Here is a 16,951-nt window from a genome sequence, read left to right as displayed (position 1 = left end):
AAACACAAAAGAGGTTCTGGGTCATTCACTGGATAGAAACCATGGAGATTTGAAAATATACAGTCAAAGGCATCTATGTGTCTGCAGGGGCTCAATGTAGTGTCTTTCAAAGGAGCTAAGTGAACTGTTAGGCCAAAAGCTCCAACTGTCCATTCCTCTACATGATAACCAGCGGGGGGAGATCCTCCCCAGGCAGTGATGGAGGAGGCTCCATAGGCTCAGGAGAGCTGAAACCCAACACTCTGCCAAGCACAGTAGGTAGAAACAGCATGGGGGAAAAGGGATGCAATTCTCAGTCCAATTTGCACATTAGAATCACCTTGGGGGATTTAAAAGTGGTTCATCCCAGGCCTAATTCTAGACTTCTGGATGAGGTCTGGTGGCATGGGTTTAAAATATTCCCCAGGATCCCCAGGTTATTCTAAGGTACATCAAATTCCTTCCCTCAGTGACCTCCTTCAATTTATGGAGAAGTATGAGACCCTATTTATCCATAACTATCATTTTCAGCAGATGTCAATAAAAGAGCATGGGCTCTGAAGGTTGGATAGATCTGAGTTCCTGCTCCTGCTCTGATTGTTGCACCTGTTTGGGCCAGTTGTTCAGTGTCTCTGGGACTCACTTCCTCATTTTAAAACAGAAGATCTCACTATCCATCTTAAAGGGTTATTATAGAGATTAGAAAGACCACAGTGAAAGCAGCAGGTGCAGTGTGTCCACATGACAAATGGATCTAGTATCACCATGCCCTGTGAGGGCTTCCGATCCTCCAGTTTACCCAGAGATGCTGTGAGTCAAGTTTTGACCAGACTGACACATTTTCAGAAGCTCCGAGTATAGGAATCACCTCGTGTCCCCACCCCAGGGCAGTGCCGTTGCTTCTAGTAGCCTCTACTGCCTCATGGGCAGGCTTCGTGCTGCTTCCTCTTATGACATCCCCCCAATGCTGTCCTGCCTGTCACACCTGGACACTGCACTCTTCCTGTACCCATCCTTGCCCCTGCTTTTTCCTTGCCAAGGGTTGGTGGTCAGCATCACATTTACTGTGCTTACACACTAGAGAGCATCTGCTTTGCTGTGTCTATAATGTCAGTTTATTTGTAATGCTTGGCATTTATGTAGGTTTCTTTTTGATGCAATGTTTAAGTCCATCAGAAGTAGCAAAACACAGAAGGCAGTCTTTGAAGAGTATACTCTGAATGAACCATTGAGCCACCAGGAATTGTGGTTTCTGGTTTGCAGAGGGAGTAATATAGCCCCTTTCTTCCCAGGCTCATGGTAATTAACGAGTGAACAAGGTCATTTACCAAGACCAGTGGGAAATGCATGGACAGGTAAATAATAGAGCAGGCTGGCTGGGAGGCTGAAGGGCTCACAGCCTAGCTCTGCCACCCATCGAACGTTGACCCGGTTAGCTTTCTCTTCTGAGTCCCTCCTTACTCCATACAGTGGGGATGCATCCCTCTTCTCCAAGGTGGATGGGGTTAGGTGGCCACAGTTGCCCTGCAAGCTCTAAAAGGGTCTAGAAGTATGTTGCCTTGCTTAACATTGAATGCTCAAGGCTTAGCATGTGTGATGGTTTGAATGAAAATGTCCCCCATAGGCTCCAAGGGTTTGGACATTTTGCTCCCAGATGATGGCACTGTTTTGGGAGGTTTTAGAAGGTGTGGCTAGCCTGGAGGAAGCACGTCACTGGGGGTGGGCTTACAGAGTTCTTAAGCCTTGCCACATCTCTAGTTGCTCTCTTGCTTCCTGTGCCTGTGTGATGATGTGAGAGCTTAGCTTCTGCTGCTCCTGCTCCAGCCACCTCCAGCCACCATGCCTCCCTGCCATAACAGACTGTAATTCCCCTGGAACCATAAGCTCAAATTAACTCTTCCTTCTATAAATTGCTTTGGTCGGTGTTTCTATCATAGCAACAGAAAAGTGACTAATACAGCATGGTTCTGGAACATAGCAAGTGCCAACAGATTAATTGTGAACCAAAGCTTGGTGCAGTACCCGGTGCTCCGTAAAGAGACTTCTGGCAGCAGTGGGGATGAACACACTGAAAATGCAAGGCCTGCCCTGGTCATGGACACGCTTGCTCCCCCCACTTTTTTTTTTTTAATTATTTGCCTTTGGTTTTTGAGTTCTTTGAGGATTCTGGATATTAATCCTCTGTCAGATGTGTAGCTAGTGAAGATTTTCTCCCATTCTGTGGGCTCCCTCTTCCCTCCATTGGTTGTTTCCTCCGCTGTACAGAAAGACTTTTAGTTTACTGAGGTCCCCATTTGTCAGTTGCTGACCTTAATTCCTGCATGAGTTTGACTATTTTTATTTTGAGACAAGATCTTGCTAAGTTGCCCAACCTGGTCTTGAATTTGGGATGCTCCTGCCTCAGTGTCCCCCACAGCTAGGATTAGAGGCCTGTGCTCCCACTCCATGCTTAGTTCTCGAGGCCAGACTTGTGCTGTGTCGTTCTGGCCAACGATGATGTTAATTCTGCACCCAGAGTTTACTGCCACGCCCACCTCCAGGCAGACATCCATAGTCTAGATAGCTGGGTGCAGAGCTGTCTGACACTAGAGCAGGAAGGTGCTTAGTGGAAGGTCACCGTAAGTTCCAGAACCTTGATGTAAGAGTTCCAAAGAGAAATTGGCCTGACCTCTGGGCTGACTTCCTTGAAACTATGGGTGTGCGCTGGGTGGGGGCAACCGCTAGGATACACTTCGTTATCAACTCATTTTTGCCTGATCAATTCTCCGAATCTAGGAAAGGTGCTCCACCCCACGCCCAAGAATAGAAAAGCCATACCACTAAGCACCCTCACCTGCCAGGCCTGGACCGCCACCCGCCACCCACCCGGAAGTAGGAGTGGAGGCGGGCGGGGGACCCTCAGGGAGCAGCTACTTCGGCCCACCTTCCCTCTCTGTGACTCCAAAGGCAGAGCGCCCAGCGTCCTTGGCGGCCTCACCTACATACTCGCCCCTGGCAAAGGGCAGGGCTGGGTGGACCGTCCTAGTGTGCTGCTCGGCTGGAGGCGGCTCGTAGCTGTCGTCACCGTTCTCCTCGGCAGGCATCACATACATCTCGGAGTCCGAATGCTCATCTGGGTTTTCGTAGTCGCTGTCCTGCAAAAGTAAGCATCATTGTTGCTGATGCTCAACCGGCAGGACAGTTCCTACCTTAGGAGGTGGGAGCGGTTGCCACAGTGATGGTGGTGGTGGCGGGGTACCAAGGCTGGGGAGACTGTGCATCTACCACCTTCTTACAGCGCCTGCCACAATCACGCGAGAACTACACGACTTTCCGACTTCCCAAGTGCAAGGACCCAGCACCTGTTTCCTTTCATTTGCAATTTTATAGCAAACATTTTTCTGGCAAACCTGGTGACTTTAAGTATGTTATACTGTCTGCAGTGGAGACTCAATGAAGGAAAACTAATGGCCAGGGGCATTTGCCCAGTCCTTGTTAGAACAGGGATCTTAATTCTGGCTGTTTGACTTTGAGGACCACCATGCTCCTTCCTTCCTTTGCCACAGATGTGATACTGCGCTTCTGCCAGCAGGGGGCGCAGCTGCCGCGCCTGGTTTTGGCTACAGGCTCTGGGAGAAACTTCATGCTCAATGACCCGCAGAGAGGTCATTCTTCCCCCTTAATTCTTTTCGTTTTCTGTGGTTGAAGAAGGAGGAACTGCTGTCTCGAAAGACCACATACACTCCAGGTGGTGAATGCAGCCGGGACCTGGGCTCACACTCGACTCTGGGTACTAGATGATGTCAGCGTCCTGGGACGTCTTTTCACTGAGGGGCAACGGGAAAGCCTTTTTTTTAACCTCAGTTTCCTTATTTGGGAAGTGGGAAACTGGTTCTCTTCCAGATCTAAAAAAACCAGATTGAAGCAGGCTAACATTACAGAAGGACTTGAAATAAGTGAGGCACAAGTACTGTGATAAAAACCTCCTTAGGATGCCTTGTCCCCACAAGACACAACTTGAGTCAGGAGAGCTGCAGGGGCCCTGTGGATTTTAGAGCCACTTGGAGAAGGTTGACAGTTCACTGTGGTACCCCACCTGCCAATGCCATCATGGCCAACTCACTCCTTCTCACGTGAGAGCTCTGCTGATGTCCTAGTCAACTCATGTACCTTAGTGGCCACGAGCCTGGCTCTGAAGTCTGAGGGCCTGCCTGGCTTTGAGTTTGGGAATCGCAAGTTAATTAAATTTTCCATGCTGGTCCTAGAGGAACCTGCTGTGTCTGGTGTTGACTTTTTTTTTTTTTTTAATAGGGTTTGGGGGCTGAAGAGATAGATAGTTCAGTGGTTAAAGCACTTGCAGCTCTTACAGAGGACCTACATGCAGTTTCCAGTGCACATATGGTGGCTAACAACCAGCCATAACCCAAGTTCCAGGGGATCTGACGCCCTCTTCTGACCTCCTACAGCATTGCACAACACAGGTGCACTTATACACAGACAAAACACTCATACACATAAAATATTTTTAAAAAAATTTTAAAGGAGATTGTTAACTATCCCAGGTTGGCCTCAAACTCTGTGTAACCCAGGGTGGACTTGAGCTCTCAATTCCCCTGCCTTAGCCTGAGTGCTGAGCTTATAAGTTTGTGCCACTATAAAGGCTCTGCCATTAATTAACGTCCTAGCTGTTGGTTTGTTGGGTCTCCTGCTAGGGGTCAAGAAGTGAGGGAGTAGTGCGGCGCTTAGGGTGGAAATGTTTCCTACTGATACAGAACTGGCTAAACGTCCACCTCTGGCTTTGTGTGCTGGAGTGTGTGTATCAGCACTGAGGGTGGGGCTTGAATAGTTGTCTCTGAGGGCTGTGGTGGCAGTGAAATGAGTTTATGTATGTAAAGCTCTCAGCCTTGCATGTGGTGAGCACTGGGTGATGTGAGCCATCAATGAGGTCACTGCCACCCGCCTGGAGGAGGCTTTTCAGTCCTTCCCCCTCCCTCTACCTGTGATGTGCAGCCACCAGCATGTTGTTCAGAAACAAGCCCTTTAAGAAGCCTCCCATGGGACCCTGGCATCCTCCCAATCCCAGGAGCCAGTACTCACAAAGTCATCTGACCACTGCTCCTCTTCTTCAGCAGGGCTCTCTGAAGAGGGAGAGGAACAAAGACACCACACATGAGTCCAGCTGGACAGCTCCAGGGGGTCCCCAAGCTACCCTGCACTACCTGCCTGCAGGTACCTATGCTGCCTGGCCTTCCATGTGCTTCCTGGTGCCTTTACTTGACCTTGAAGAGTTATTACAGCCATATGTTCATTCACTTTTGATTCTCTTTTTTTAAAAGGCTAATTCAGGCTGGAGAGATGGCTCAGTGTTTAAGAGCACTGGCTACTCTTGCAGAGGGCTGGGGTTTGATTCCCAGCACCCACATGGTAGCTGACAATCGTCTATCACTCTAGTTCCAGGGGATCCGACACCCTCTTCTGACCTCCACGGCATTGTGAGACACGGGTGCACCTACCTACATGCAGGCATTACATTCATATACATAAAATCAAAATAATAAAATATTTTAAAAATAAAAGTTATGAAAAAGGTTAATTCTCAAAACATGAAGAAAAGCCCCTCAGGGACAGAGCAATGGCGACTTCTACCTAGGCCTGCCAGGCACAGGCCCGAGGGACATTGCCAAGGGACATTCCTGAGATGTTGCAGTAATGCAGTGGAGACTTGTGATTAATACCATGCGGCTTATTATATTTGTGTGTGAACGTATGTCCATGTGTGAGCGCTCATGTGTTTGTGTGTGTGTGTGTGTGTGTGTGTGTGTGTTTCCACATGTTTGTGGTGCACCTGCATGTGAAGCACAGCGGTCAACCTTGGGTATTGTTCTTCAGATTTCATTCACCTTGTTTATTGAGAATGGGTTTTTCACTTGCATGGAGCTCACCAAGTAGTCTAGGCTAGCTGGTCAGGGAGTTCCAGGGACCTGCCTGTCTCTACCTTCCCAGCAGTGGGATTACAAGCATGTGCCACCACCTGGGATTGAACTCAGGTGCTAGTGCTTGCAAAACAAACACTTTACCAAGTGAGACATCTCCTCACTTGAGGGGTTAGTGAGTGGTAGAAAAGCATTGGGCAGGAGTCAGACTGATCTAAGTTCTCATCTTGGACGTTCTTCCTAACTAGCTGGAGAATGTAATGAGACACCTAGTACCTTGGGCCTCTTTCCAGATCTGTAAAATAAGGGGATAACTTCTGTGATTTGCTCTGGCTTTTAGCTTTCCTTTTTTTTTTTTTTCAGAATAAAAAGTTTTATTATCTGGGTATGGTAGTACACGTCTTTGATCCCAGCACTTGGGGGGGCAAAGGCAGGTGGATCTCTGTGAGACTGAGGCTAGCCTATATATTGAAAGTTTCAGGTCAGCTGGGGCTTCAGGGAGACCTTGTCTCAAAAAAAAAAAAAAGGTTTATCCCATACAACATTACAAGCTGGCATTATAATTAAAGTCTGGCCATCATTTAGCCTTCTCAAAACCTTGGAGGTAACTGAAGCTGAAAGCAGGTAGGTCATGCTTCCTCAATCAGAGAGCAAACAGCAGACAATAACTGAACCCCATAGGTGACTTCAAAGCTCACACTCTGAGCCCAGAGCTGTGCCTCAGTGCATATCAGCTTATGAACCTGAAGAATCAAACAGCCCTGATTTGTGACAGCCGAGGAGAATATTTCTCCTCCAAATCATATGTTTGCATTTAGGCAAACCTAGCATCTACCTCATTAAATAAAGTGACCTGAGAGGTCAAAGAAACTCTGCTGTGCAGGAAGTCAACCAGACACGGGCCCATATGGCAATACCATGGTCCTGGTCCCCTCCACTGCACTGGCCACAACTACCCCACACCCCAGCAGCCCACCTACTCTAGGTCTGGGTGGGTCTCAGAGAGAACTAGCAAAGGGATTGTAGAGGTGAAAGACCAGGAAGGAGGCCCTATGATCAGAGCAGCCATGAATCAAGCAATGGTACAGAAATCCTCTCTTGGGAAAACATGGCAGGTGCTTAAGGCAGACCTTGCTGTACTATCCAAGTATGGACTGCACTTTGACAGAAACAGAAAATAATCCACAGTAAGTTATTCTTTGGGTTAAGTGGCAGTTAGTATAGTATATTTTGCTCATTTGGGTTTTCCCAAGAAATTAGGAGAGTAGCTCCTGTTCCCAATACAGTTTCTGAGCACCCTGGGGAAAGGAATTTCTAGTCCCTTAAGTCTGGGGAGAGCCGAAAATCAGTGCTTCTGATTGCAAGATGTTTTGATTTCAACAATTTCCACAGAAATCTTTAGATCGTGCCTCTGGAAACCCTTGCTCTTCCTTAGTAAACTGGACTTGCAGAACCCTTTCCCACTGAATCAAGCTGGACTTTCCCTAACCGTTAACCAGCTTCCTTCTCCATTATCTTCCTCCTCCAGCTCACATAACTGTTCTACTGTTATTTTCCTAAAGCAAAGGTTGACCATGTTGTCCTGTTTCTCAGTAACCATCAGAGGCTCCTTATGGAGTATAATTGAGGCTCTGAGTCTACATTCCTATGCCTCCGTGCCTGCCTCTCCAGCAGCTTGTCTTCTCTGGTCTTTCCTGCCCACTTCCAGTAATCCCAGATAGCTCCCTCCTTTGGGTAGCTTTCAGCTCTGCTCATGCTGGTCCCCAGCCCGTTGCCCTTCCCCATTAGAAACCCTTACCCTTCTGCCCCACGAATGTTTCCTCAGGACCTCATCATTATCAGTGTCCTTGCCTCCGGGCCCTCATGTATGCTGTGGATGTTTTGATTTTTGGTCCATTTCACTCTGCATTGTGCTGTGCTTAAGCTATTTCATGTTTCTGTACAGAAAAGTGAGGCTTATTTAATCTGTGTTTCAATGGCATTTTGCTTGTGTATTTCACACACTAGTGGAAGTAAGAACAAGTAAATGAATGGAACAAATGAGAACTGGGATGATAATAATGGACTCTGTTCACTGGTACTCTGTTCCTAGGTACTGGGTGCTAGACCGAGTGTATACACTTCTATCTGTACTAAAGCACTGAGTGTGTGCCATTATCTCCTTGGTTTTACAGCTGAGGAACTAGTTCTAAGAGAGGTTACAAAGACCTGCCTAAGGCCACATAGCTAGGAGTGTGGGAGCTGGATTAGAGTCAGGTTTTCTGTGTTGGGTTGTGCAGCTGGACTCATCCCAGCCAACCATCCCTCCTCTGTGCATGAAGAAAAGATCAGGAGAAGCAAGAATAACCCAACCTAAACATCTTGGTACACAAAGCCAGGCATAAAAAGAAAGTGTCATGTGGTAGAGGCCATGGAATGGCGCAAGTGTGCAAGTGGAGGTTTTAGAATCAAGCTGTCTGGTTCAAATCCTGATTCTGCCCTGGATCAGTTGCTCAGCTTTGAACCAATGATTTAATACTGTCCAAGACCTAGTTTCCTCACCCGTAAAACAAGGAGAAAAACAATGCCTGCCTATATTAGTGAGTTAGGATCCTCAGCCTAATCCTGCGCTGGAGGCGGGGCTCTGGACTGACTGACCCTGATCATCTCTACCCTCATTAAGCTGGTGTTGGGCAGGTCTCTAGCGGTAGGGAAGACTGAACGTGGCCTGACTTTTAAGGAGGGAAAGAAAAGAGTTGGGGCAGCTGTGATGTGGGGACAGATGCAGGAATAGGACAGAAAGCAGAACTAGGGGGGCTGCAGGGGAGGCAGTGGGTGGCACCACCGAGCAGACCTGGGATGAGATTTAATGTGGGGACCCAGGACAGGCTGAGTCAGGCTGGCTGGGAGAGCTGCTTTGAGTCTGACCAGTGTGTGCATTCGTTCTTCCATAGGACTGTCAACAGCTGGTGGGGTGTAGTAATGGGGCCCATAGTCCTGGCTCAGTCATCGCCTTGCTGTGCAACTCTGAGCTGCCCTTTTACCTCTCTGGTCTCTAATTATGCCTAAAATGAGCAGTTTGGATTGGGTGATCTTTCAGGCCTTTCCAAGTTTTAAAAATACCTTTAAATCCAAGTTTCATTTCTCTATTCTTAGTGCCATGTGGAGCACCAGTGCTGAATACAGCTCTTTCCACGGCAGCTTTGCCAGAACCACCAGGGCGAGAGTCAACGGTCATGGAGCAACAAGTAATGCTGACTCCACTCAGGACAGCAGGGCAGGGCAAAAGCAGTTTAGTGTTCACTTCTCCAGTGGACAAAGGTTGTGCTGACCCCGGGCTTCTGTAGCAGGCTGTGCCCAAGAGTCTCTCCCCTCCCTTCTCCTCTCCTCCTCCTACTTCCTTCCTTTGTCTTTCTTCCATCTTTCTTTCTTTCTTTTCCTTATTTATTTATTTATTTATATATTTATTTACTTATTATTTATTTATCTTTTTGAGACAGGGTCTCCCTGTAGCCCCAGCTGTCCTGGAACTTACTATGTAGACCAGGACAGCCTTGAACTTACAGAGATCCGCCTGCCTCTGCCTCCCGAGTGCTGGGATTAAAGGCATGCGCCACCACACCAGGCCTTTGTCTTTATTTTAAACATACAAACGTCTTATTTTATTGCTTTTGTTGGAATCAATTATTCGTGGTGTGTGTGTGTGTGTGTGTGTGTGTGTGTGTGTCTGTGTATGTGTATGTGTGCGTGTGTGTGCTTGTGTACTCATGTGGAGGCAAGAGGAGGACATTTCCACCCTAGTTTTTGAGACAAAGTCTCTCACTGAACCTGAAACTTACTGTTTCAGCTAGGCTGACTGGTCAGAAAGCTCCTAGGATTTGCCTGGCTGCCCCCCACCCCAGGGACTGGGGTTATAGGCACATGATGTTAGAGGTTTGAACTCAGGTCCTCTTGCTTATACAACAAACACTTTTACCCACCAAGCCATCTCCCTACTCCTGAATGAATTATTTTTTAAATAAAATTTATTTCAACTGATACATGAAAACATAAAAATTATACAGATTAACAGTTCAACAGGTAGTGTTTCAATACATCTATCCATTGTGCAATGTTTACATCAGGGTACAATTACCTATCTCCTCTGTTTTTGAGACAAGCTCTCACTACGTAGCCCTGACTGCCTAGAACTCATAAAGATTCACCTATTTGTACCATTGGAGTGATGGGATTGAGTATGTGTGCCACCACACCCAGTGCCTGGCATACCTTTATCATTTCTTCACAGTAAAACTTCCAGAACCTTTTCTTTAGCTTACTGGAACACACAGTACATTATTATTATCTGTATACACCAATATGTGCAATAACACACATGGCTTTGTGCTCCATTGAACTGTGGCTAGTACCCATTGCTCAATCTCTTGCACCCCACCCTTTCCAGCCTTGGTAACCACCATTCTGACATCCAGTGCCATATACCCTGTGATGGGACTGCTGGAGCACAGGGCCACCCCAGTTTCATGCTTTTGAAAAACTGACACTTTCTCACCATTGCTCAGTCCCCTTCCTGTACTACATCAATGGGGAGAGCAGGATAATAGCAGAAGATTAACCCTTGGCATATCCCGATTGTGCCTGGAGATCAGAGACAGAGGGCTTAAGGAGAGACGCCTTGTTCAGTTCTGATCCCTTTGGGGTTTGCAGAGTGACTGTGGGTTTTTGCCATAACACTTGAAAACTTGAGGTCTCTTTCCCTCTATCCCAAGCCCAGTCTCAAAAATGTATGAGACTGTTGAACAGTGAAAGCTCTGGAAGCGGATGCTGGGGTTATATCAGAGGCTCTGGTGGCTTCAGAATAGTTAAGAGATGTCCCAGGAAAGTGTAAGTAGCTCAGCTTGGGTCGAAGAGCAGAGCATGGGTGTGCCCCTTAGAGGCCACAGTCACTTTGGCATACTTAATGTCCCTGAGGTGCACTTTGCCATCTGTAGAACTGAGACAGTAATATCTCTCTCTCTCTCTCTCTCTCTCTCTCTCTCTCTGTCTCCTCTCTCTCTCACTTCCCAGGGTCTCATTATGTAACCCAACCTGGCCTTGAATTTGACAATCCTTCTCCCTCAGCCTCTAGAATTCTGGGATTACAGGTATGCACCATCTTGCCTGGCCTGAGATGATCATTTCTATACAGTTCAGCTAATGTGTGGGCTAAATGAGATCTTAGAGAGCTCAGTATAACGTCCAGAACAGTGAACACTCTCCAGGTTGACTTCCCCTCCAACAACACACCAGCTGCTTGGGAGTAACACTCTTCTTGGTGGACTATGCTCAGTGAATCGTGAGGTCTCTCCACGCATCATTGCCTCCTCAGAGATGAATGCAACAGCTAAAAGCAGCAGGCCTCACCCAGGTCTGGTTCTGTACCCTAAAAGGGCCAGGCCTCCACCAGTGTGTACCTCAATCTTTGTCCTATGCTCTAGCTAAGGGAGAGACTTTGGTGACTCCTCTGTCAGCTGTCAAGGGATGCCGGTCCTTTCCATCCTCTGCCCTTGGAAGGTCAACTTGTTTCTGGTTTAGAGAGTTTGGGGAAGCCATTTGTCTAAAAGAGGACCTATATTCCAGTGTCGAAAAAATGAATGGGTCCATTTTCAGAGACTTGGGTGGCCCAAGTCTTCACAGACTGGCCTCCCAACTCTAGGGGATCTGGTGGCCTAAGCTCTCCATGAACTGGGACATCTGAGGTCCTTGAAGACTTTCTGGGTTGAGGAGGAACATTGGGGGTGATTTCTGAGTCTGAGGTATTTCTGATTTCTGAGCCTGGGCAGGCAGCTGCATGGGGACCCCAAAGCACATGGTTGGTAGCTGAAAAGGCCTCAGGGATATGAACAGCTAGGAGTAGGGGAGGGCAGGGTGAGGAGGGAGACGGAAACTGCAGGTGGTGAGGCTGGTCTTACCAAAAGGACGATTTCCAAGGATTAAGGGGAAGAGCAGGAAGTGGGGTCAGGCTTTGTTGACAAAATGAGAGGATGGATTTCTAAGATTTGAAAACTTCAATGGATGAAGAGGATCCACTTATCTCCCAGGTCAGGAGCAATAAGAACAGACCGTGGTTTGAAGCAGGGCTGCTTCACTTTAATGTGGGGAGCTCTTGCTAAACTGCTAATTCTGACCCAGTAGTTCTGTGGAGGGCTGAGGCTCTGTCTGTCTCCCAAATTCCCAGCTAGGGATCACAGTTTGTGAAGCAAGCCATGTTTCTGTGTTCCAAGAGACATAAGGCCAAATTGATATCAAGACTACCTGAAGGGGCTGGGACTGCACCTCAGTGGTAGAGCACTTGCCTAGCATGTAAGGCCCTGACTTTGACCCCCAGCACCATATAGAAGAAAGCATGTATCTGAGGTCATAGCGAACACTTCTGAACATGGGAAGATGGAAAGATGCACATTCTTGAAGCAAGGGAATGTTAGAGCATCAGGTTTCTGGGTCCCAAATCTAACAGATCCCTGGTTCATTCTTCAAATGATAAAGATGAGCTGAAAAGAGAATCCCAAAGTTACACTGCCAGTTACTTGCTAGGCCTGAAAGTGCCTTATCATTGGACTCTGTGAAGTACAATTGCTCTCACTGGTAATGTAGAGAGACCGGTGCAGAGTTCCGTGAGGTGTGAGTGAAGTGAGGAGAACTGTTTCACTGAGAAATTCTCTGGTGGAGGATGAGAATTAGGAGCGGAATTAGGAATTAAGGAGGCTATTTTTTACAAAAAATTCTCTCCTCTCTCTCTCTCTCTCTCTCTCTCTCTCTCTTTCTCTCTCCCTCCCCCTCCCCTTTCTCTCTCTGTATACAAATTTGTGCCAGGACAGTCTTGGGTATCAGTCCTGGCCTCACTTCAAGACAGGGTCTCTTGATCACTGCTGTGTATGTTAAACTGACTGGCCCATGAGCTTCTGGGAACTCTCCTGTCTCTGCCTCCCATCTTTGGGGTGCAGATGAGTGCCTTTCATGGCTTCTGGGATCCAAACTCAGGTCCTCACTTGCATGACAAGCACTTTACACACTGAACTATCTTTCCCAGCCCTGGAAAATTACTTTAACCTCTTCCTAACTCCTGTCTAGTACAGTGAGAGTCACACAGGACATGATTATGACATATTTGTTGAATGAGGCAAAGTATGTGGAGCAACTGGAGATGTTTAGTCTACAGAAGAAAGTGTCCACGTGACCTCACTTCTGAATTGTCTGTCTCTACTGTCTTTAAGACTTCAAAGCTTATACTGAGAGGTCACTAGGAGACATAGGAAGCATAGGGACAGGAATCACACCTACACCCAGTCAGGGCTGCCCAACCCTCAGTAGACCAAGTAGGCTTTGGAAACCATCACAAGTGGCCTTGTTTGTGAGGGTACATGTGGTGAGGGTGGAGTTAAGACTGGATTGGATGTTGGGCTGAATGATCTGGGGTTCCTCTTATATACCAAGACTCTATGATTCCACAATTTCCCCCATCAAACCTATTTAGATACTGAAAACGTCTAGCCAGAGTTGTTTTATTTTTCCAAATTTGAAGGAAGAATGCATTTGTTCTCACTTAACTATGCTTACAAAGTTTCCTTGACTTATGGATTAGGTTAATTTATTAAAAAATATTTTATTTGTTATTTTTATTTTATGTGTATGAATATATTGTTTGCATATAGGTAGGTGTACCCATGTCCTGCAATGCCTTTGGAGGTCAGAGGAGGGCATTGGATTCCCCTGGAACTGGAGTTACGAACAGTTGTTAGCCACCATGGATGCTGGGACTCAATCCCAGGTCCTCTGCAAGAGCAACCAGTGCTTTTAATCACTGAGCCATCTCTCCAGCCCTGGATTAGGTTAATTTTTAAAGCTCAAGATAGATGCCCCTTTTCTTAGTTCCATACCGTACAGAAATCCCTTGACCATCTGTCTGAATTTATGACTAGTTGGCAATGTGATGTTAGTGATTACTCTGTGCCCAGGTGAGTCAGAGAAAGTGGCAGGATGAGTCAGTGACTATTAGATATGTTGGTCAACACTTCTCAGTGTGATAATATCCCACCATGCCTAGGAAAGGACTCAACTATCTAATTTATTGTTATCTTGACCAGTGATGGAATAAAATAACAAAATAAAAATAGTAATGATCACTGAAGGTCATGATTTAGCTTTGGCTCTTGCCCTGAGGGAAAAGACTCAAAGCCCCCTGTTTCTCACTGAAGGCTATATAGGGTTGTCTATGTTCAGGAAATCTCTATACTTTATGGTATACAAAGGTATTTTAGACTTAGCTTCCTATCTATTCTAGACAAAGAAATGTTGTTGGTATTTTATTTGCTCACTGTTATAAAGATTTCCAATCTTAAGACCAGTCCTAAGTCCTTTGAATCTGCAATCAAAGTTAATTCTAGTTGGAACAATCTCAAGATTAGTCCTGCAATCAAAGTTGATTCTAGTTGGAATGGGGTTGTGGGCTAAACTCAGAGAAGGTCCACTAATAAATATGTTGTCAATAGTTGGTTCTTCAACCCTTCAATAGCCCTCAAGTCTGCATTTAAACATCTGTGTGTGTGTGTGTGTGTGTGTATGTGTGTGTGTGTGTGTGTGTGTGTGTGTGTGTGTATGGATGATGGGGTAGGTGTGTGTGTGTGTGTGCATGGATGATGGGGTAGGGGTGTGTGTGTGTGTGTGTGTGTGTGTGTGTGTGTGTGCATGTGAGTTCAGAGGTCAACCTCAGGTGTTATTCATTGGGAGCTGTCCACCTTGTTTCTTTGAGAGCAGGTCTCTCACTAAGACTTGGGGCTCACAATAAGGATAATTAAGCTAGACTGACTGGCCAGTGAGTTCCAGGAATTGGCCTGTCTTTATCTCTCTAGTGCTTGGATTACAAGTGCATGCCACCATGCCTAGCTTTTTACATAGTTTCCGAGGATCATTCTTGCATGACAACTTGGGTCCTCATGCTTGCACAACAAGAACTTTCTCAACTGAGCCATCTCCTCAGCTCCTTAAATAGCCTTTTATGAAGAAAACCTTCCCCTTCCCACATCCCCTACCTCAGGAGAGATTAAGTCCCACTGCTGTGTGTTACACAGGACTCTGCACTTCACCTATCACATGGAATTGTAGATATTTCTAATATCCTCTGTCTTCTCTTTGAGACTCTCAATTCTGTGACTGTGGAAATTATATCTCACTTCTAAGTATGGCACTTCTACTTAATGCCTTATAAATGTGTGGCACATGGAATATGCTTGACAAATAGCTGCATAAACATGTTGCATGGATGGATGGGTGGATAGAAGATGGATTGGGGATAAATGGATGGTGGTTACACAGATGGATGGAAGATGGATGGATGGTTGGATAGACGGATGGTTGATGGGTGGATGAATGGGCGGATGGATGGATGGTGTATGGAGGCTGGCTAGCTGGCTGGCTGGATGGGTGGATAGAAGATGGATGGGTAGGTAGATAGATGGATGGAGGATGGATGAGTGATAGACGGATGGATGGTTGATGGGTGGATGGATGAATGGATGAAGTTAGTGCATTTCAGTTGTAGTCAAAGATCTCATCCTTAAAAATCAGGGTAGGCATCTTTTGCTTATGAGTACAATATATTTCCCTTCCCAAAAATAAATATCAGCATTAGTTAAAAGTCAGCTAATTTTAGAAATTCTCTTACCTAAAGCGTAGTCCCTTCGAGGAACACTTGGAGGTGCTTTGACTTTCAGCCTGTGGATAAGAACCAGTAAGGGTCAGCGGGCAGGACAGCTGTGGCCAGCACTCATAAGCCAACATAGAGATAAGAGATAGATAACTACTAGAATTGGGGTCTCTCTGGACCATTACATTGAGAGATTTATTTGTTGTAAATCTAATAAAGCCAGTGTTCTCCTCCCCAGTGCACATGCCTATTTGTGCAAGGTGATGTTGATCTGTTAAAAATATTCTGTGAGGTCCAAAGACCAGTTAACACAGTATTCAATGGTTCAAGGAAGATCAATGTTCACTGGCTGATAGGAAGGTAAGAGAAGGTGAAGAAGGTGAAATGTATCTTAAGGGTTCACAAATGCTTTTATAAAAACAGGACAAAATTAGCAGTAAAAAGCACTTTGCACATAAGCTGAACTGAAATTATTTTACATTGTTTAAAAACATAACAAGCGGGCCTGGGCTGCAGCTTAGTGATAGAGTGCTTGCCTAGCACATGAAGCCCTAGGTTCAATCCCTACCAGAAAAAACAAAACAAAAACTATGATCAATAAGTAAGCACTGTATAAGTAAGATGGAAGGTTTATAATAAATTATTACTTTGATAATAATTAGTAGTTTTACTTAAGAATGATTTCCTTAATGAAATTTAAAGTACATGTAATAAAATTTATAACCAGTAGCCTTTACTTACTAAAAATTATATTCTTATATGGAAGTAGTATATAAAGCAATAAGTATATGTAAAATTTTATTTCTTTATAAAAATAACATAGGAGTTAATATTTTATTTTAGAACACAGATTAAAAACCTTTACAAACCAGAATTCTAAATTGTAGTAATATTAATGTGTATTTGTACAGAAATTATCTTTTTCGACTATAGGCTCACATATCTATTATTCTATCCAATTCTTTTTAAACTATTTTTGTTGAATTTTTGTGCATGTCATACAATACATCTTAATCATATTTAGATCTCCTCCTGCATCTGCCTTTCATAACCCACCCCAGCTGGATTTCATGCATTCTGCCATATATGTTAAGGCTTACTGAGAGTCAAGTTTGTGTCCACAGATGTTCCTTGGTGTGAGTTCATCCACTGGAGCCTGGTCTGCCTATCTAGCATCACTCCCTTAAAGAAGACCAACTCTTATCACAAGATAACATTTCTTATCAGAATAAACTGGTTATAAATTTTATGGTGAAGTCTGGAAAGAGATAATCAAAGGAATTATAGGGAAAAGAAACAAAAATGAAATGGAGTCTGATGTCTAGACTGGTTCATGGAATAGTAAAATTTCAAAACACTACTTAGCCACTACCTTCATCAATTCATAAAGAAAAGAAAA

At 45.5% G+C, this 16,951-nt stretch overlaps 1 protein-coding gene across 2 annotated transcripts in view; it reads right to left on the bottom strand.

Moving 5' to 3' along the window:
- Nucleotides 1–16,951, bottom strand: part of Blnk (B cell linker) — an 80,849-nt gene that overhangs the window by 39,665 nt on the left and 24,233 nt on the right. For both annotated transcript variants that reach the window (XM_008831996.3, XM_017797877.1), the window contains exons 3-5: nt 15,571–15,620; nt 5,056–5,096; nt 2,957–3,113 (exon numbers count right to left, since the gene is read on the bottom strand). In XM_008831996.3, coding sequence (XP_008830218.1) covers nt 2,957–3,113; nt 5,056–5,096; nt 15,571–15,620 — 248 coding nt within the window. The remainder of the gene's footprint in view (nt 1–2,956; nt 3,114–5,055; nt 5,097–15,570; nt 15,621–16,951) is intronic.

Source organism: Nannospalax galili, unplaced genomic scaffold (assembly GCF_000622305.1).
Source record: "Nannospalax galili isolate Female #2095 unplaced genomic scaffold, S.galili_v1.0 scaffold875, whole genome shotgun sequence".
In the NCBI taxonomy this organism is placed as follows: domain Eukaryota; kingdom Metazoa; phylum Chordata; class Mammalia; order Rodentia; family Spalacidae; genus Nannospalax; species Nannospalax galili.
This window is presented reverse-complemented; position numbering and strand designations above follow the sequence as displayed.